Source organism: Melospiza melodia, unplaced genomic scaffold (genome assembly GCF_035770615.1).
Source record: "Melospiza melodia melodia isolate bMelMel2 unplaced genomic scaffold, bMelMel2.pri scaffold_28, whole genome shotgun sequence".
Lineage (NCBI taxonomy): Eukaryota > Metazoa > Chordata > Aves > Passeriformes > Passerellidae > Melospiza > Melospiza melodia.
This window is the reverse complement of record NW_026948600.1, coordinates 11,763,421-11,783,297: the sequence shown is the minus strand read 5'-3', so window position 1 is coordinate 11,783,297 and position 19,877 is coordinate 11,763,421. Positions and strand designations below refer to the sequence as shown.

At 50.6% G+C, this 19,877-nt stretch overlaps 1 protein-coding gene across 1 annotated transcript; it reads left to right on the top strand.

Annotated features, from left to right (window-relative positions):
• Window positions 1-2,600: 2,600 nt before the first annotated feature.
• LOC134433906 (olfactory receptor 5V1-like) lies at window positions 2,601-18,115 on the top strand (the record flags this gene model as incomplete). Its single annotated transcript, XM_063182601.1, has 2 exons — window positions 2,601-3,221; window positions 17,954-18,115. Coding segments are annotated over 2 exons (783 nt in total), but the record flags the coding sequence as incomplete, so codon positions are not given.
• Between the last annotated feature and the right edge of the window lie 1,762 nt (window positions 18,116-19,877).

Sequence of the window (19,877 nt, the reverse complement as noted above, 5' to 3'; positions counted from 1 at the left end):
CACAAGAGCATTCAAGTACTGAATGAAGAGTTCAAGAAGCTTCAAGTGGAAAACAAAGACTGGTTCAATAAACTCTTCCAATCCAAGGGATAAAAGGCTTGGATGATATCTATCTAAAACAGGACATTTAATTTTCCTAGTTGTTGTTGTATTGTTAATTGTCTCATGTTTGTTTAGATGCTTTTAGAAAGTCTTACAAAATTCTTTCAGTTTTGTCTTTGTTGTAAAACAGAAAGAGGGAAGATACCCAACACAGGCTCCTCAGGGACTCCTTGGAGGAGAGAACTGGAGGTCCGGAAGGCACAAAAACCTCTCAGACACTCAATTTTGGAAGGAAATTCCTTAAAAGTTCCTAAAAGTATTCTTAAATCCATAAAGTACCTTAAAAACCTTGAGTATCTCAAGGCATTAATGAGCCCCACTGAGTGTCAGTTCAAAGCTCCCCAGGGACTCATTAAAGCAGATAATTGGGGCCATGATTCAAAAACCTCTGGCACAGTGTGTATCAAAAGGGAAACACCAAGTACCTTAAAATAACTGAAGTACCCTGTAGTATTAATGAGCCCCACTGAGTGTTGTTACTGACAAAGCCTCTCCAGGGAATAATTACAGCAGATAATTGGAGGCCATGATTGCACAAACCTCTCAGAGACTCCAAGGCAAAAGCCAAACCCAAAGTCCTTTCAAAAACCTGCAGTCCCTGCAGGGAGCATTAAGGATTCCCCAGGGCCATTGCTGAGCAAGGCTCCCCAGGGACTCCTTCCAGCAGATCCTTGAAGCCCCTGGGATGTGGGCTAGGGGGGGATGCTGAGGACAGGACAAGGGGCTGACAGTGCCTAGCCTGGCTGAGGCTGTGCCAGGAGGCCCCAGTGCCTCAGCACAAGGTGTCTCCTCACAGCCCTTGGTGGCACAGACCCTGCTTTGCCTCAGGGCACCAAGACTTGGCTTCTCTTTGTCCCCAACTGTCATCACTGCCTCCAGTTCTCTGCTCTGCCTGGGGCCTGGGGACACTTTCTCATTTGTGCTCTTCAGTGGGACCCATTAAAAGTCCAAGAAACTTTGGAGTTGGATTCTGACTTGGGAGTTCTGGAGAGGTTTATTCAGCTCCCTCTCAGGGACTGATGGTCAGGGCCTCAGCACGAAGCTCCAGAGGCTCATTAAAGTCCTTGTGCTGTGTCTGTGCTGCTGAGCTGGGCTGGGCTCCTGGCACAAAGGCAGCTCCTGGTAATGAAGAAGAGCTTCAAAAGCACATTTCTCTTGATGAGCAGCTCTTCTGCCAGCCCAGATGGGCTAGGGCACTGCCTGCAGCCACCCTGGGCATAGCACAGAGCCACGGAGAGCTTCAATCAGTCAGGGCTGGGAAGGTGCTGAGAAGTGCCTGGGGCACAATCACTGCAAGCCCTTGGCACAGGAACCTCTGGCTGCAGGACAATGCAGCTGCAGCTCCTGGAATGATCTCCTAAAGCTGGAACATCGAGCTGGAACATCCCAATGCCTGCAGACCCTGTGAGTACATTCTCTGATTGTCTCTTGTGCAGAGCAGCCAGGGGGGCCCAGGTCCTGCAGAGCAGGGTCCTGCAGCCCAGGGCGCTGTGCTGGGGCAGGGACTCTGCTGCCTGCCAGGGACAGCTCTCAGCCAGCCCTGGCAGCTGCTCCCAGCGCTGGGGGACAAGATCTGGGTGGGAGGCGACAGCTGGTCAGGCTTGGAAGCGTTCTCCTTGTGTGGGGTGATGATGCTGCATTGTTCAGGACTGCTCCCAGCATGGCATTTAACTGCATGACATTTCCAAGTAGATTATACAGGGAGCAGAGCAAGGCAGGGGTTGCATAAAGGGGAAAACCTGCTTTTTGAATCTAATGCTCTGGGTTGCCTGGGTGAGAAACAGCCCACAGATATTCATCTCCCTGTTAAGGCTGAGAGAAATAAACAAAAAAATTCTCTTAGATGTGAATAAACTGGGCTGTTACAAAGATCAGCAGAGGCCCCCTCACAGGCAGCATCAGTGTTCCTTTTCCAGCCTCCTCAGGGTTGATATTACTTTGCCATCAGAGCCTGCAGAGCCAGACCTGCCCCTTGGCAATGCCAGAGCTGGGAGGGGTCTGCAGGGCAGAGCTGAGCCCCCAGGGCTGGGCTGGGCTCTGGCAGCACTGGCAGGGCCCAGCCCTGGGCACAGGGAAGCAGCTGCTGGAAGGGACAGCTCCAGGCAGCAGAGTCCTGGGCAGGCAGAGGGGGGAAAGTTCCCCCAGGCTATGCTAGGATATTTTAAGTCCTCTCCAAACCCAAGTATTCCATGATTACTTTTCTTACAGATCCCCATGCCAAGGCACAGCAAATGTCCAACAGCAGCTGCATCAGGCACTTCCTCCTGCTGGCATTTGCAGACACGCGGCAGCTGCAGCTCCTGCACTTCTGCCTCTTGCTGGGCATCTCCCTGGCTGCCCTCCTGGGCAACGGCCTCATCATCAGCGCCGTAGCCTGCGGCCACCACCTGCACACGCCCATGTTCTTCTTCCTGCTCAACCTGGCCCTCAGCGACCTGGGCTCCATCTTCACCACTGTCCCCAAAGCCATGCACAATTCCCTCTGGGACACCAGGAACATCTCCTACACTGGATGTGCTACACAGCTCTTTTTCTTTCTGTTCTTCATTGGAGCAGAGTATTTCCTCCTGACCATCATGTGCTACGACCGCTACGTGTCCATCTGCAAACCCCTGCACTATGGGACCCTCCTGGGCAGCAGAGCTTGTGCCCACATGGCAGCAGCTGCCTGGGCCAGTGGCTTTCTCTATTCACTGCTGCACACGGCCAATACATTTTCCCTGCCCCTGTGCCATGGCAATGCCCTGGGCCAGTTCTTCTGTGAAATCCCACAGATCCTCAAGCTCTCCTGCTCACACTCAAACCTCAGGGAACTGGGACTTCTTGCTGTTGGTGTCTGTTTAAGTTTTGGCTGTTTTGTGTTCATGGTTTTCTCCTATGTGCAGATCTTCAGGGCCGTGCTGAGGATTCCATCTGAGCAGGGACAGCACAAAGCCTTTTCCACCTGCCTCCCTCACCTGGCTGTGGTCTCCCTGTTCATCAGCACAGCCACATTTGCCTACCTGAAGCCCCCCTCCATCTCCTCCCCATCCCTGGATGTGGCCCTCTCAGTTCTGTACTCAGTGGTGCCTCCAGTCCTGAACCCTCTCATCTACAGCCTGAGGAACAAGGAGCTCAAGGCTGCAGTGTGGAGACTGATGACTGGATGGTTTCAGGAACATTAAACTGCTGGCTAATTTATGCAAAGTGCTTGTAATAAAACTAATCTTTGATACTTCTTGTTGGTTTCCTTCTGGAGGTTCTGTTTCTTTCTTTTAATTTTTTCATATTGTCTACAAAGAAATGCCAATTTTTATACCATTTCTCATTTTGTTTCTCTATTCCTTCACTGTAACCAAAACTGTGTCAATGAGGGGCTGCACTCTCTGTGGCTTTAAAGGAACTAAAGGATCTCCCAGCAGGGTTTTCTGCAGAAATGCCCTTTTGTTGCCTTCTCTGGAGCTGCAGCAGCAATGTCTGTGTGCAGAGCTGGGGGCAGATCAGTGCTGGTCCAGCAGCTGTGCCCAGCAGCAGCAGCACTTGGTGTTGCCAGTGCTGCTGCCGTGGCCCTTCCCCACTGCCCTGGTGGCCCTGGTGTTGCTGCAGGGCCTGAGTGCTCTCGGGGCCAGGCACAGCCCTGGGGGTGGCAGTGCCAGGGCTGCAGCAGGGACAGGCCATGGGCACTGCTGGGGCAGCGCTGACGCCTCAGCCCAGGGCCTGGGGGCTCCAGGCTCCTTGCCCAGGCTCTCTCAAGAACATGGCCAGGCAATGCTCAGCACAGAAAACCCCCGTGAGCAGCCCCAGTCTGGCCGTGGGCAGGCTGGGGGCAAACAGCATGACTGGGATTATGCAAGGGCCCTGGGGCATATGGGAAGGAGCAGCAGAGCAGGGGCTGATCCATCCCCAGTGCGCTGCACAGCCCAGGGCAGTGTCCCAGAGTGTCCTGATGGAGCTGCCAACAACATCCCCCCTCTGCAGCCCTGGCCTCTCCCCCAGCTCACATAGGTGCCCCATCCTTGCAGGCACAGACACGGCAGCACTGGCTCAGCAGCCCCTGTTTGCATTGCACACAGCAGGGGGAGCACCCCCATGCTGTTGCTGTGGGGACATGAACCTGAGAGAGCACAAATGCCATCAGCCCCTGGGGCCAGCAAGGGCTGGGGGACACCAGGGAAACCACTCAGCTTTGTCCTGGCCTCTACACTCAGCCAGAAAGTTTGTTCCCATCAGCTGGGAGTTTCCTGTCCCACTGCAGACGCTGTTTCTCAGAGCCGGGGCCGCCTGGCCGCCAGCCCCAAACTGCCCTGAGCATTTCCTTGGCTTCACCTTTGCTTTCTTTACTCTTCCTGATACAAATTTCTTCCTACTGCCATCCCTGTTTTCCCTTTCCTCTCTGGCCCCACTCCCCATTGCAGTTCCTGACTTGGCACCATGGGAACGTCCCTTGGGCAGCAGGATCATCCTACAAGTGCTGCAGGAATTGTCTGCAGGCTCCTGCAGTGCCTGGTGCTGCTCCCTTGCCAGAGGCACCCCAGGCCAGGGGGGCACATCAGAGCTGCTGTGTCTGGCTCTGGGGATCCCTTTTCTGGGCAATGAGGAGGAGCTGCAGAGGCTCTGCAGGACTGACAGGATGGGCTTTGGGGCTGGCAGGAGAAGCTGAGGGACCTGGGCTGCTGGAGCTTCTCAAGAGGAGGCCCAGGGCTCATCCTGAACTGCTCCAAGGGTGGTTTCAGAGAATCCCAGAGTCAGCAAGGTTGGAAAAGACCTTGGAGGTCATCACGTCCAACCTGTGCCCCGACACTGCCTTGTCGCCCCTGGGCCTCCTCTTTTCCAGGATAAAGAACCCCAGCTCCCTCAGCCACTCCTCAAAGCTCTTGTGTTCCACATCCGTCATCAGCCTTTTTGCCCTTCTCTGGAAATGCTCCAGCCCCTCCATGTCCTTCCTAAATTGGGGGCCAGAACTGGACACAGCATTTAAGGAGCTGCCCAAGCAGTGCTGAGCACAGGGGAAGAATCCCTGCCCTGCTCCTGCTGGCCACACCATTCCTGATCCATAGGAGTTACAGGCATGGGATGATGGAAATGGTGGGGAGGAGGTGTGGAAAAGATCTGTATGACTGTCAGCCATGAAGGGTCTTGATTTTCATATATGTTCAGGATGCATTAGAAGGTTCTGGGAGTTAATACCAACTGGACATTGCTGATATCAATCCATAAATAGTAAAAGAAAACAGGACAAAACAGTTCTGGTTTTGTTTTTGTTTTTTTTTTTTTTTTCAATATAGCAGTTTCACTTTTAATACACTTGTGAATTAACAACAGAAATATTGAAAACTTTGATTTTTCTGTGGGGCTTGTATTGTTCTAGTGTTTTGAGCAAATGTTTATGAGCTTTTCTCACTGAATTCCTGAAATGACGTGCTGAAGAAAGAAGAAGCCTCTGGAGGAGTAAAATCCAAGTGGCTGAGGATCCATCCCCATCAGAGCAGCAATGAACAGAAATGGGCACAGCTTTGTGGCTGCCCCAGCTCTGGCCTGGGCCCTGGGCCTGGAGCAGGAGCAGCTCTTGAGGGCCCCAAGGCCGCGGCTCTTGTGCTGCCCTGGGCAGATGGGATGGCAGCAGGGGCTGCAGAGCTCTCAGCACCTCAGCCTGAGGGGAGCAGGGCAGCCAGGGAGCCTCCTTTGGCCTTGGCCAAGCACCTTCCCCCATGGCTGGGGCTGAGTCCTGTGGCAGCTACAGCTGCTGCTGTGCCCTTGCTAGGGGATGAGGCCATGGGGCAGTGCCCAGAGCGGCCTGGCCTGAGCACAGCTGTGGGGCCAGAGCTGGCTGGGCTGGGCTGGGCTGGGGAGAGGCCCTTGGTGCTGCCCAGAGCTCAGGGCAGCTGGCAGAGCTTGCAGGGAGTTGGGCTGGGCTCAGAGAGCCTGGCCCAGAAACCATCAGTGTCCATCTCAGCCTGGCTGAGCGTGCAGGGGCAGGACTCAGGCCAGGCCTTGTGGGGCAGGGCCAGTGCCTGTGCAAGGCATTGCAAGCAGGCAAGTGGCCCAGAGAGGAGGCTGCTCTGTGCCCTTGGTGGCATGGACAGATCAGGGAGGGGGCCCAGGACATTTGTCAGCACCAGCCTCTGTGCCCAGCCCTTGGCAGCCCTGGTTGCTGAGCTCAGCTTTGGTCTGGGCTGAGTTTGGCTGTGGCCCAGCTTCATCCTCCTGCGGGGCTCAGGGCCTGTTCCCAGCCATGGCCAGCCCTGGCTGCCTCTCTGCTGGCCCAGAGGCTGGCAGAGCCCGGGGCAGGGCTGTCTGTGCAGCCCCACAGGTGCCAGGGGCTCTGCAGGAGCTGGCAGAGGCTGCCCAGCAGGGAGGCCATGGGACACAGAGCCCCAAGGCTGCTGTGGGCACCACGGCACAGGGGCCGTTCCCAGCTGCAATGCTCCTGGCCTGGGCTGGGCCTGCACAGGGGCTGGGCCACCATGGCTGGGCCAGCACAGGGCCACAAAGGGGCCACGCAGCCGCTGCCGGGGCTGATAGCAAGGCCAGGCTCACACAAGCAATTGCTGAGCGTGGCCTGCGCTGGCCAGGCCTGACTGTGCCAAAGGCAGAGCTCAGCTGCCCTTGGGGGCTGCAGCAACAGTCCAGAGCCCAAAGAGCCTCCATGGCTGTGCTGGAGACCAAGACTGCAGGAGGGAAATGCAGGGCTGCTGTGTGATGGGGAGGGCATTGAATTCCAGCACACACCTCAGCTCTCTGATGATCCCAGCACCATGCTGGGCCCTGTTCCAGACTGGAGTAGAGAAGATGTTGATGGGACAGGAGCCCTGCAGGGACCTGCAGCTTGCAAGGTGCTCTGCTGTCCCTCAGTTGCTCTCGGAGAGATCCAGTCCCAGCTGGGCACCTCAGGGCATAAGTGGCACTGCCTGTTCGTGGGCCCATAGCTGATACCTGCCTGGAAAGGGGCACAGGTTTTAAGACTAGTTGGTTTCATAATATACATGCACATTTTTATTATCTGGGTCATTTGAGTATTTTAAGGAATGGCAAAGTTTTCCCACCAGGAACAGGAATTTCCTGGATCTACTGGATCCTTTTAGTGATGAGAGGAGAAGAAATACTGATCTTCCCCTGACCTTTGCCATCAACATTCAGTCTAATATTTCATGTGCCTCTTCCTTCAGATGTTTCCAGGCCTCCTGGGTCTGTGGTCATGTCAAAGGACATCTCTTCATTCGACCAGCTGGATCTATTTCCCTTCCATTTCTCCCAGATCTCCTCATCCATATGCTTTCTGGTCGTTCAAGTGCCTCTCAACTGACTGGCTTCATGCTTTGAACTGCCGGATTATCCTCAATATTTCTAAAATAGAAATATATAGCACATTACTCAACACCGTAATTATATTTATATCTATCCTAGAATTAGGTTTTCTTTTGTCTCTGTCTAAAACTCTTCCTGTATGGAGGTCCTTGGGGGATGGTGGACATGTCAGATGCTGCTGGGATATCACAGAGAGCTGAGGGAAGATCTGTGATGGTTATTAAACTGTTCAAATGATCAGGTTCTGTTTGTTGGCAAGAAACCTTTCTGTGCCTGTGAGTGTCTCCAGTCCCTGAGCCCAAAGGACACAAACCCGATGAGTTGTGGCTCCCACTGCAGGGGCTGCACTTGGACCTTGGCTCTGCACAGGAGAGCTCTTCATCCCCTTTCTCTCTTTCCCTCCCTCTGGGAATGGAGGGAGCTCCTGACTTCAGTGTGTGACTCATGTGTGCAAAGAGCAAATCTGGGCAGAATTGGGGCAGGGAGGGTTTGGGGGGACTTTGGGATCTGCGCTGGACACAGAAAGTGTTTTCCATTGCTCTCAGGCTGTCTGCTGTAGAAAGTGGATTTATTATCCAGCAGAGGAATGACTTTTGCATTTGATGGAGCTGTGCCTTCCCTTTTCTTTGCTGACTGACAATAAATGAACATCCCTCTGTGTCTCAGGCAGCTCCTTCTCCAAGGAAAGCAGGTGGGAGTTGGAGCCAAGGAGCTGAAAGCTGCAGGTGCAGCCTGGGCTGGATGGAGCTCAGATTTGCACAAGGCTGCTCTGAGTGCCAGGGCTTGGATGGGGGAAATGGTGGGGTGGGGGTAGGGACAGAGTCTGATTGATTGTCAGCCATGAAGGGTCTTGATTTTCATATCTATTCAAACTGCATGAGGAGGTACTTGGATTCTGTGTCAGCTGGATATTGCACATATCAATAAATTGACAGGGAAAAAACCCCAAAATTTGACCTAAGAAATCTTTTCTCACTCTCTTTTTTAAAAAGAATATATTCAGCTTGAATACACTGCTGGAATTTGTCTAATTAACCACAAAAGATTTGAAAATTACAATCAAATTGTTCCCAGAGGCTTGGCTTGTTCAGGTGTTCTGAATGTTAATGAGCCCCGGACCACTGAATTGCTGCACTGAAGAGCTGAAGGCTGAACAAGCCCCTGGAGCAGTGAAATTCAGCAGCAGCCTCCAAGGTGCTGAGGATGTCAGCAGCCCCCACTGAGGCCATCCCTGCCCAGAGACCGTGGGGGAATGGGCAGACAAGGAGAGCGTCCCTGGGGCTGGGGCAGCACAACTCAGAGGCAGCAGCGGCTCCAGCTGGGAAATGGAGTGTGGAATGTGGCTGGGAAAGCCCTGCCTGGGCTGTGCCAAGCAGGACACACAAGCCCTGACTCCCATTCCCCAAACACCTCTCTTGAAGAGAGATTTAAAAGGAATTACAATTGCATGTGTCCTCTGAGTTGGACTCCCTGGAAAATAACAAGAGGTTCTCAGACACTCAGAACAACCAAACAGCCTTTACTGGCAACTTTAGAAAATCAGAGAAATTTTGGCAAAATGTTTATTACAATATTGTATTGGTTTTGGTTTGTTAATTTAAAATTTTTCTAATCTTGAAATTTCTTAATTAATGTATTGATGAGTATTGTGGGTTTTAGTGTCGATTAATTATTTCTGTATTTATTTTATTGTGAGATAGTATTACAAGAAAGGGAAAGTAGGCTTAAAATTTTAAAAGGGTATAAAGAAAATTTTATTAAAAATAAATTTAAAAAGAAGAAAGTAGCAAGAATTAAAATAAACTCTGTAGTACACTATTTTTTCTTTCAACTTTTTCTGACAATGTGAAGTAACTAAATTTAAAATTTCTAGATAGTTAACTATTTCCAGAATAATCTTTTTTTTTAGTTTACTTTGGGAGAGAAGTTTTTTGTGTTAAACTTAAGGAGTTTTATTACAGGAGGAAAAACTAGGTTTTTGGTGGTTCTTAATTTTGTCATGAATACAGTTGTCTAGGGAACTTGGGTATTGTGAAGTTCCTTTTATTGCTACAAGCCATTTTACTGCTTGTTGATCGGCCTTGCTGACTTATGAGGTATTGTTTAAAGATGAGTTGTTTGAAGGTAAAAGGTTTTATTATTTACTTTTAAAATTATTTTTATCTTCCCGAATAGAGTTCTTCTCTTGAGGATATTGGATTATGTTTTTTTTCTTTTACTTTTTAAACTTTTAATGAAATTACAGTAATTTTAACATTTGTTTATTTTACTATGTAGGTTTTTGTTTGATATTTATTTGAATATTATTTTTTATAATTTTATATGCTATAAAAAAGAGGGGTTTTTCTTAGTTTGTAGGAGGATTTAAGATTTAACAAGAAGGTATTTTTTCTTCTTTTTTTTAAATTTGGGATTGCATTTCTTTTTTACTGACTTTGATGAGTGTTTTTTAATATGTTTGCATTTTGTTTTTTCTTTTACTCAATGGAGGATTGATGTATTGAAAGGATTAACACCTGACCTGCCAGTAACTTGTGGTGGGAGTTGGTTTTGGGTTGTGTTAGGATTGGTTTTATGGTAGGTTTTGGGGTTTTTTGTGTTTAATTTTGGTTGTAGGGTTATTTTTTATGAGTTATAGGTTGTAGGGGTTTTTGGTTTGAGTTGTGTTGGGAGTGGGGGGACAACGACTTGATGATAAGATTTTAATAGCTGTGGCTGGCTTTGTTCTGGTTAGGGGTTTGTAGCCTCTCTTGTTTTCCCGTTTCGAAGTATTTTGGGTTTGGTTTGGTTAGAATGGGGCCGATGGCGAGGGGCAGCCTGGGGAGGGGGGAAGGGGCTCAGCCCATGGCAGGGTTGCTTGGCTTGGTTTGGTTTAGTTTGGTTTGGTTTGGTTTGGTTGGGTTTGGTTTGGTTGAGATGGGGGCCAGGGCCAGGGCCCACTGCTTCTTTGTTGACTGGAAAAGAAAGAGGAGGTTCCAGGGCTTTTTCATCTTTAACATATGTGTTTCACAGAGGCGTGTTCAGTATCTTAGTGGTTTAACAGATTGTCAGTTACACTAAAAGTTTTGTGTTACTTTTTAAAATCCTTCTCATGTCAAACTATGACAGACATTCAGTCAACAAAAAACACTTCTCAAAGTCTTGACTTGGCCCATTCAACCTCACAAACTCTAAGTCTGTTCAATTTTAAGTTAATCAAAATTTGCAGGAGCACAGAAACTGAAGAAAAAGACATAGAAAGCAAGAAAGACAAAAAAGATACAGAGAAGCACACACTACCAGATCCTACCAAACTACCAACTCCTGCATTCCAGCAGTATTCAGATGGAAATTCCAAGAGGAGGCAGAGTCAAGATGTGTGCTTGCCTTGTGGTCAGCCTTAAATACCCCTTGGTCTTCCTGGGCCCTTCCCCCAGGTGGAACTTGGGCTCATTTGGTCCCTCAGGAGCTGGGCTGGGGCTGCAGAGGTGGCTGTGGAGCATTGCCTGTGCTGTGCCGGGGACTGGCAGACACTGCTGGGCTGGGATAGAGGCTCTGGGGGGATTGGGGTTCCAGGGCAGGGCAGTGCTGGGGTACCCGGGCCGAGCAAGGCTGGACCTCCCCCTTCTTCCCCCACACAAAATATATTGAGCCAACAATCTCCTCCAGTTTGTCACAATAGGCAATGTTGGAGGTGGAACCCAAATTTGGCTATGGGCACCTGGAGAAGCAGAACAGTTTGTTTCCATATGAAGGAAAGCACAAAGCCTTCACCAGAGTTTTGGGGACAGATGAGAGGTGACCCCTGTGAAACCACTGCCAGACAGACTTGTCCTGGCAATATTGCTATGGGAACAATGCCTGGATATAAGGAAATTTGGTGGTGAAATCCCAGTTCTGGCCACGGGTGCCTGGAGGAGAAGGACAGATCTTTTCCATTGGGAAGGAAAGCACAGAGCCCCAGCGTTTCAGCAGCAGAGGAGAAGAGACCCTCAACATGCCATGGTCAGCTGGACCAGTAAGGGTGCCCAGGAGGCCCAACCAGCCAGACCTGTTCCATGTTCCCTTAGTTTTATGGTGCCCTATAGTGTCATAATGACACCTTGGTTCCACGAGGCCTTGCAGTGTCACAGTGTCACTGTTGTGCCCCAGGCCCCACAGTGTCTTACAGCTCCTCTGTTACATGAGGCCTGCAATGTCACAATGGACCTTTGGACCCTGCAGGTTTGCAGTGTTACAATGATCTCCTTTGGCTCCACAGTGTCACAATGCACTCACTGATTCCATGAGGCCCTGCAGTGTCACAATGCTTTGCTTACTCCATGGGGCCTCACAGTGTCACAATAAACTCTGTGATTCCATGAGGTCCCTCAGTGTTAAATTGGTCTCCATGATTCCACGGTGCCCCACAGTGTCACAAAGGCCCCTTGGTTCCATGAGGCTGTGAAGTGTCTTAACAGTCTCGCCATGGTTCCATGAGGCCTTGCAATGTCACAATGACCTTTGGCTCCAGGGGGTCTCACAGTGTCACGATGGTCCCTTGGTTCTATGACACCCCAAATGTCACAATGGTCTCCACGGTCCTCTGCAGCTCATCACAAACACTGTCTGCTCCAGGCACTGCTGCTGCCCAACCAGCTCCTGCTTTCTGTAGGAGCAGCCCTGGGAACTGTTTTTGTTCCCTCAGTGGCACAACATCCCTCTTCTCACACTGCCAAAGAAAGCTGTTGGTGCCAAGTGCGGCCGGGATGAACTATTGCTGGGACTGAAGCCCCTCTCTTGGGGCCCTGCAAACAGCGCTCCAAAAGGAGCCCTTGGAGCTCTCCTGGGCCAGCGACTCCCTCTGAGTGGGGCCTCTCCCAGTCGGGAACTCTCCCGTTTGCTGCACTTGGGGATCCCGAACAACGACGGAGCCTGGGCCGAGCCCCCCACTCCTCCAGACTCAACCCTTCACCCACTGGGGAGATGCCAAAGGATCCACAGTGAGCATTCCCTGGACTCAGGGGAATTTCTCACAGGTGCCTTGCACTGACTCTTTGTGTCTGTGTGCACACAGGAGTGCCTGTGCTGGGGAAATGTGGCAGAAATGCTGCTCTCTGAGGGGTTTGAGAGCCTTGGATAGCTGAGTCAGTCAGGCCTGTAAGTGAGGTTAAGTCACAAGGTTTAAGCTAAGTTAAATGCTGCTAAGAGTTCTTCTTTTGCTAAGTTTTTATGTTGAATATAAGTTAAGTTGAATATAGTTAAGTGTTATTCCTCTGTTAAATTGCTAAGTCATAGGTTATAAGTTAGGTTAAATACTGTTAAGCTCTGTTCTTTTCTAAGTTGTGAAGTTGAAGGTATCAGTTAAGGTTAAGGTATCAGTTAAGTCCTATTTAGTTTGAGCTCTGTTAACCTTTTGGGCTGTATTCCTTTTATCCTTGCCCTCACTGTCGTTTTCTCACACACACACACAGGGACAGTTCTCGGTTCATTTCTGGTTTGGTTGCCTGGATTTGGTTTTGTTGTTGCTTTGTTTCCTTGGAGTGTCTGAAGTGTCCAGTCAGGAGCAGAGTGAGTCTTGGCAAGGAACTTTGTACTGCTGTCCCTTAATATTCAATCTGGTTTTTGCTGCTCCCTTGCTGGGGATTTTTCAGCACTCTCAAGGCCTCGTTGGTAGCAGTGTGAAGGAGCCCTGGCCCAGGCTCTGGCCCTGGGGGACACGGGGACGCTGCTGCCGGGGGGTCCCTGACCCCTGTGCCACCCCCAGGGCCCCGGCCCTGCGTCTCTGTGTCAGGCTCTGGGGTCGATCTCGTGGAACATCCTCTGGGGGAGGCTGCGGGGCTGGGGGCGGGGGGACCCGGGGGGACAGGGGACCTCGCTGTGCACGAGCAGCGTTGGACTGCTCTGGGGGGAACTGTGAGGGGGGCTGGGGCAGAGTGACCTCCCCAGTGACCTCACACAGCCCCCTGTGATGTCACACAGCCCCTGTGATGTCACACAGCCTCCTGTGATGTCACACTGCCCCCTTTGAGGTCACACTGCCCCCTGTGAGGTCACACAGCCCATGTGATGGCACACAGCCATCTCTGTGATGTCACACAGCCCCTGTGATATCACACAGCCCATCTGATGTCACAGAGCCATTGCTGTGATGTCACACAGCCCCCTGTGATATCACAAAACCAACTTTATGTCACCTTGTGATGTCATACAGCAGTGCTGTGATGTCACACAAGAGTGATGTCACAAAGTCACCCTGTGATGTCACAATCTGTTCTGTGATGTCACAGCCTGCTCTATGATGTTACACAGCCAACACGTGATGTCACAACCCACTCTCTGATGCCACAGAGCTACAATCCATGATGGCAGACTCTGCTCTATAGCCTCACACCCTACTCTGTGATGTCACAGCCAGCTCTGTGATGTCACCACCCACTCAGTGATGTCACAAAACCCTCAAGAACTCAGTTCTATTGAAACACTGAAGTTTCTTGTATTTTGAAGAGATCCCTGTCAGGGACATGAGAGAGAAAGTGTCCCCAGGCCCCAGGCAGAGCAGAGAACTGCAGGCAGTGATGACAGGTGGGGACAAAGAGAAGCCAAGTCTTGGTGCCCTGAGGCACAGCAGGGTCTGTGCCACCAAGGGCTGTGAGGAGACACCTTGTGCTGAGGCACTGGGGCCTCCTGGCACAGCCCCAGCCAGGCTGGGCACTGTCAGCCCCTTGTCCTGCCCTCAGCATCCCCCCCTAGCCCACATCCCAGTGGCCTCAAGGATCTGCTGGAAGGATTCCCTGGGGAGCCTTGCTCAGCAATGGCCCTGGGGGCTCCTGAATGCTCCCTGCAGGTACTGCAGGTTTTTCAAAGGACTTCGGGTTTGGTTTTTGCCTTGGAGTCTCTGGGAGGTTTGTGCAATCATGGCCTCCAATTATCTGCTGTAATTAGTCCCTGCAGAGGCTTTCTCAGTAACAACCCTCAGTGGGGCTCATTAATGCTTCAAGGTACTTCAGTTCTTTTAAGGTACTTGGTGTTTCCCTTTGGATACAGACTCTGGGAGAGGTTTGTGCAATCATGGCCCCAATTATCTGCGTTAATGTGTCCCTGGAGAGCTTTGTACTGAGGCTCAATGGGACTCATTAATGCCTTGAGATACTCAAGGTTTTTAAGGTGCTTTGGATTTTCCTTTCCACACTGAGTGTCTGAAAGGTTTCTGTGCCATCCTGGCCACCAATTCTCTCCTCCAAGGAGTCCATGAGTAGCCTGTGTTGGAGAGGGACCTCAGTGGGAGCCATGAATGCCTGGAGACACTTTGGGTGTTTCCTCTGCCTTTTCCTCCTGGAAAGGTTTGTGTATTCTCCTCTCAGGCCCTGAGGTTCAAGGGCTCAGTTCCAAATGCCCCACGGGGCTCATTAGGATCACGCAAGTCCTGACAAACCATGGCTCTGCCTTGAATTCCTTCTGCTCTCATGCAGTTCATCAGTAAGGTTTCTTGAGTGGTTTTGGTTCACCAGTTTGAGATTTCTTGGCCAAAGCATCAATTAGTGTGGTGTGGTTGGGTAATTACGAGTGCACTCACTGGAATAGATTTACTCATTTCCTGCTGTGAGATAGGATTAAGAGAAAGGCAAAGTAGGCTCAAAGCTTTAAAAGGGTATAAAGAAAAGTTTGTCAATAGTAACTAAGACTAATAAGAATTCAGAACACTTCTCCTCTCCCTACAACTTTTTATTTCTTACTGACAATGTAAAGAGAAAAAACCTAGAATTTTCTGCCAGTTTACCACCTCTACAATAGTCTTTCTTCAGTTCACTTAGGGAGAGGAGTCTCTCTTTAATGCTATGGAGACTTCTCCAGAAGAAACACTTCTCTTGTGGCTCTCAATTTCCATGAATAGCAGCTGCCTGGGAAATCTGTGATTGTGACGTCCCTCCCAGTTTTTCACAGCTCTTTTACAGTTGTGTTTATGGGCCATGTCAACTTATGGGGTCTTAGTTTAAAGATGAGCCATTTAAGAGCAAAGGTTCTCCTCATCTATTCTGAAATCATCTTTATCTCTGAGAACAGAGATCTTCTTCTCACCATGAAGGCACAGGTTCTCATCACTCTTCCCTTTTTCAATGTTGTAATTTCTCATGTGATCACAGCTACTTCAACTACTTCAATATTTGCTTACTTTAGCATGGAGGCCTTTGCTGAACAAGTCATCTGCCCATGATTTTCAATGAGTTATAGGGGAAAAGGGAGTCTGATGTATCAATTACACCCTTCTCCGCAGCTTTACAAGAGGATTTCAGCCCCAAGATCAAGGCATCTCCTCATCCCTCACATCAGGGACTCAACTTCCTCTTTGCTGATCTCGGTGTCTTCATGTTGCTCCTCTATGTGCCTGCACTTTGTCCTTTTCTCTCACTCCAGGGAGGATGGAAGCACTGAAAGAGTTCATATCTCACCGGGGGCCTGCAGATGGTTCTGTGACCCCGGCCGGGCTCAGTGCTTGCGGCCGGAGCTGTTTTATGATGGAGGCTTCTGCAGTGGCTGTGCTGAGGCTGTGTCAGGATGGGCCGCGCTGTGGGGAAGGCCAGGATCTCAGCAGCCAGGCCAGAACACAGCAGCAGAACAGCTGGGAACTGATGGCTTCTCCTCTCCTTGCCCAGGGCTTGAGGGTGAACCTTAACGGTGGCAGAATCTTGGCCAAGCCGGCCCGGCCCGGGGCTGCTCCTGGGGCCCGGTGGATCCTGGCTCAGCTCGGGCTGGCGGTGGGGCAGGGCTCAGCAGTGCCCAGATGTTCACAACTGCAGCCATGGCCCGGCCAGGCCTTGGCCCCTCGGCCTCCCCTGCCCTGCCCGGCAGCCAATGGGGCCTGGCGAGGTCCCTGGGAAGGGGCCTGGCTCCACGGCAGGACCCTCCCGGCCCAGCCTGGCTGAGACGGGGGCCGGGTAAGCCTTCTTACCTCTTTGCCAATCAGAAGGGAAAGAGACCCTCCCAGGCTTTCTCATCTTTAACATGTGTCTTCACAGAGGTGTGTACAGTTTCCTTAGTGGTTTAACAGAGTGTCAATTCTCAAAGATTGTCACAGACATTTTTTCATAGAAATCCTTTCTTTGGGATTTGTTCAACTTCTGGGAAGCTGAGGCCCCAGAAGAAGAATGTAAACTATTGTTATCGGCTGGTGTGGAATGTAACAGGTGCAGTGGTGATTGGGCGTCTGTGAGTGTTTGGATTTGCTGACCACTTACAGGAGAGTTTGTCCTTGCTTTCTGCTGGACACAGAACTTTGTGATTTTTTCTTTTCTATTCTATTCTTATGTTAGCAGCTTCTGCAACTTCTCTCCTTATTCCTTTTAGTATAGTTATAATGTATTATATATCATATATCAATACATCCAGCCTTCTGATCATGAAACAAGATTCTCGTCCTTCTCTCACCCTGGAGACCTCATCAGGTCACTGTAATATTTGGTGACCCCTCGTGTCAGAGCAAAAATTAATTTAATAAGACCAGAGGAGCAAATTGCTGCACTGGGTAAAATCCTGTATGTGTAGCATGTGATGGTTGCTTTGAAGTGACCACAGAAGTGGATTCAAGCCAGGAGCTGAAGAACTGAAGATCCTGATTTGGACAGAGTTCACAGCCAAGGCTGACCACAAGTGAACCTTCTTCTGGAAAACCTTCAGAAAAGATGGTAGACAAGAGCAGCATAACCGTGGAGCTGGCCAGAGCAAGCTGGACTCTTTCAAAAGGTACTGTTGGCTTTTCTATCCCTGAGGGTTCAGCCGTGAGAAAATTGTGGCTGTTTATATGGGGGACACACCCCTTGGAGAACGTGGTTCGTTTCTCTCCTTCAGAGGAGATCCTTATTGCCCTCTGCCAAAAATGGTATGGAGAAGATGGAATTTTTTTGTCAGCAACAGATCTCTATGAGTTCTTTTGATGGGCAAAGCTTTTTGGGTTCTTTACTGATATCTTATACGGCTTGGATGTTTTCATGTGGGAATGCATGGACTCCATTTTCCGATTCGTTTGGAGTCAGGGGTGCGTTTTCCCTCCTGTCTACCCAGCATTTAGAAAGCTCTTCACAGTTTTGAAATGGAGAGCAGCTGTTTTTCCATGGATTTCTAACTGCTATGGGCAGGCCCCATTTCCCCTGTCCCCAGTGGGAGAAGACCCGGTGGGGGATGAGTTGGGGCTTCCCAGCCCCCCCTGCTTCGCAGCAGGGGGGGTTGAAACTTCGCCGCACAAAGAAGTTTTTTTTACTCTTTCTCTGGAGCGTGTGCAGATGAAACTTTCCCTTTGCCCCCCCTTCTCCTTCGCTGGGGGGATGGGAGGAGGCGGCGCCGCCATAGCCAGCCTCTCGGACCCTGCCCCGTTCAGAGATGGGGGTGGTACCGGTCCCTGAGGCCTCCCCGCCCCTGCCAGCGCCACATTCGCCTCCAAGACCCGCCTCGCAGGCACAGCCACCACTCCAGGCGATCCCGTCTCTGCCTCTCCAAGCGGTCCTGCCCGCGGCTTCACCGGCTTCCCCGCCTGCGTCTGAGAATGCAGAAACCGCAGTTCCTGTGCCTGCTGAGTTGCTAGGCGATGACAATGCGTCTCCAGCTTCCGGCTCAGCGGAGGAGTTGTTCTGTCCAGCCCCTTCGGCCCCCCCACCGCTTCCACCAGCCGCCCCGCCGCCTCAAGCCGAGACGGTCCCTGTTCCAGATGGTACTGGAGACGGCGCCGAACACGCGGGACCCTCGGAGCAGTCTGTGGCTGCTCCTACACCCAGCGTGACCCCCCCTCCGAGTGTTTCGGGTTGTCCTGGGACTGCCCCTCCAGTGGCCCTGGTGGCTGGTCTCCCCTTCCGTGGAGTGGGGGGTGCGCGACAGCTGGGGGCAGGGGCAGTGCGTCTGCCTGCTTTCAAGATCAGCATTCTCAGCGGGTTGGGGGGTGTTTTTTTGGGGATTGTCCGATAGAGGCTTCCATCTCTGCCGCCTCTCTTGCGCCCTAGTGGCGGGGGGCAGGTGCATCCTGAGAGTTCTGCCTTTGGTCCCCAGCCCAGTGGGGATGATGCCATGGGGCGGATGGAAGATACACCTGATGCATTTGCATTGCAGGGGAAGAGGGCACAGATGGAGGAGACCATAGCTGGTTTGCTGTGGGAAACAAACATCTCCAGACCCCAGATGGGATTTTTGGGGAAGGCTTCTGTTCCCTCACTGCTGGCATGCCTCAGTGGTTTTGGGGAAAGGAGGCGTGTCACCACCCGTGCTGCCATTGTACTGGCAGCAGAGTGCAGGCCTGTGGTAATGCAGAGCCTGCCTTGTGGGTTTGGCCTGGCCTGTTGGGCTCAGGAAGTTTCTGGGCTAGGGCCATCAGTTGGCCTCCTGATGTTTCTGGGAGTTTTGGTTTCTCCTACCTGTCCTGGCCCCCCTTTGTGGACCACTTTTGGGGTTCCTGGTACATCACGGGCCAGGGCCCCCAGGGCCCTTTCCTTCTCTGGCACTGCTCTGCTCAGCTGCTGCTCTTTTCCTTTTCGATAAAAAAAAAAAAAAAAAATTAAATTAAATAAAAAGGATTGAAAATAGCGGGCACCAGCTCTGAAGCACTGAAGCATTGAAGGGCCAGAAAAGGACATTTCAAAAGTTGTTCAAATTATTTGAAATTGTTTGAAGTTGTTGTATGACTGTCAATGGTTTTTTGATAACTATTGATGGGACTTTTTTTCAGCAAGTCTGTTTCAGGACCAAAAGGTCTCACAGATATGTCCAAGAGAAACAACTTCAGCTCATGGACTGTTCCTGAAACTCAGCTGCTTGGACTTGAATTCTCTTTGCATTATTTTTTGCATTTTCTTAGATTGTAGGATTGTTTCAGTGATTTGTTAGAATTTTATATTTTACAGGTGAAGAAATTTCCTGTTCATTTCACATCAGCATTTTTCTTTTTAATTTATACAATTTAGAAAGGTGAGATGTCGCAGACATTTTTTCATAGTAATCCTTTTTTTGGGATTTGTTCATCTTCTGGGAAGCTGAGGCCCCAGAAGAAGAATGTAAACAATTGTTATCGGCTGGTGTGGAATGTAACAGGTGCAGCGGTGATTGGGCGTCTGTGAGTGTTTGGATTTGCTGACCACTTACAGGAGAGTTTGTCCTTGCTTTCTGCTGGACACAGAACTTTGTGATTTTTTCTTTTCTATTCTCTTCTTAGGTTAGCAGCTTCTGCAACTTCTCTCCTTATTCCTTTTAGTATAGTTATAATGTATTATATATCATATATCAATAAATCCAGCTTTCTGATCATGAAATAAGATTCTCGTCCTTCTCTCACCCTGGAGACCTCATCAGGACGCTGTAATAAAAGCTAATTACTGATTGCATTTGTTGTCAGACATGGAGGAAACTGCTAGCAGCTTCTCTTAGAACATCACTTCCATGGTGCGTAACCACCACAACAGCACAGAGCACAGAACTCCTTTGTCCATACATAATGGTCATGTGCTCGAGGCCTCAAAACTCCACCTTGGGACATCTCTGGGCCCTCTCCAAGGTGT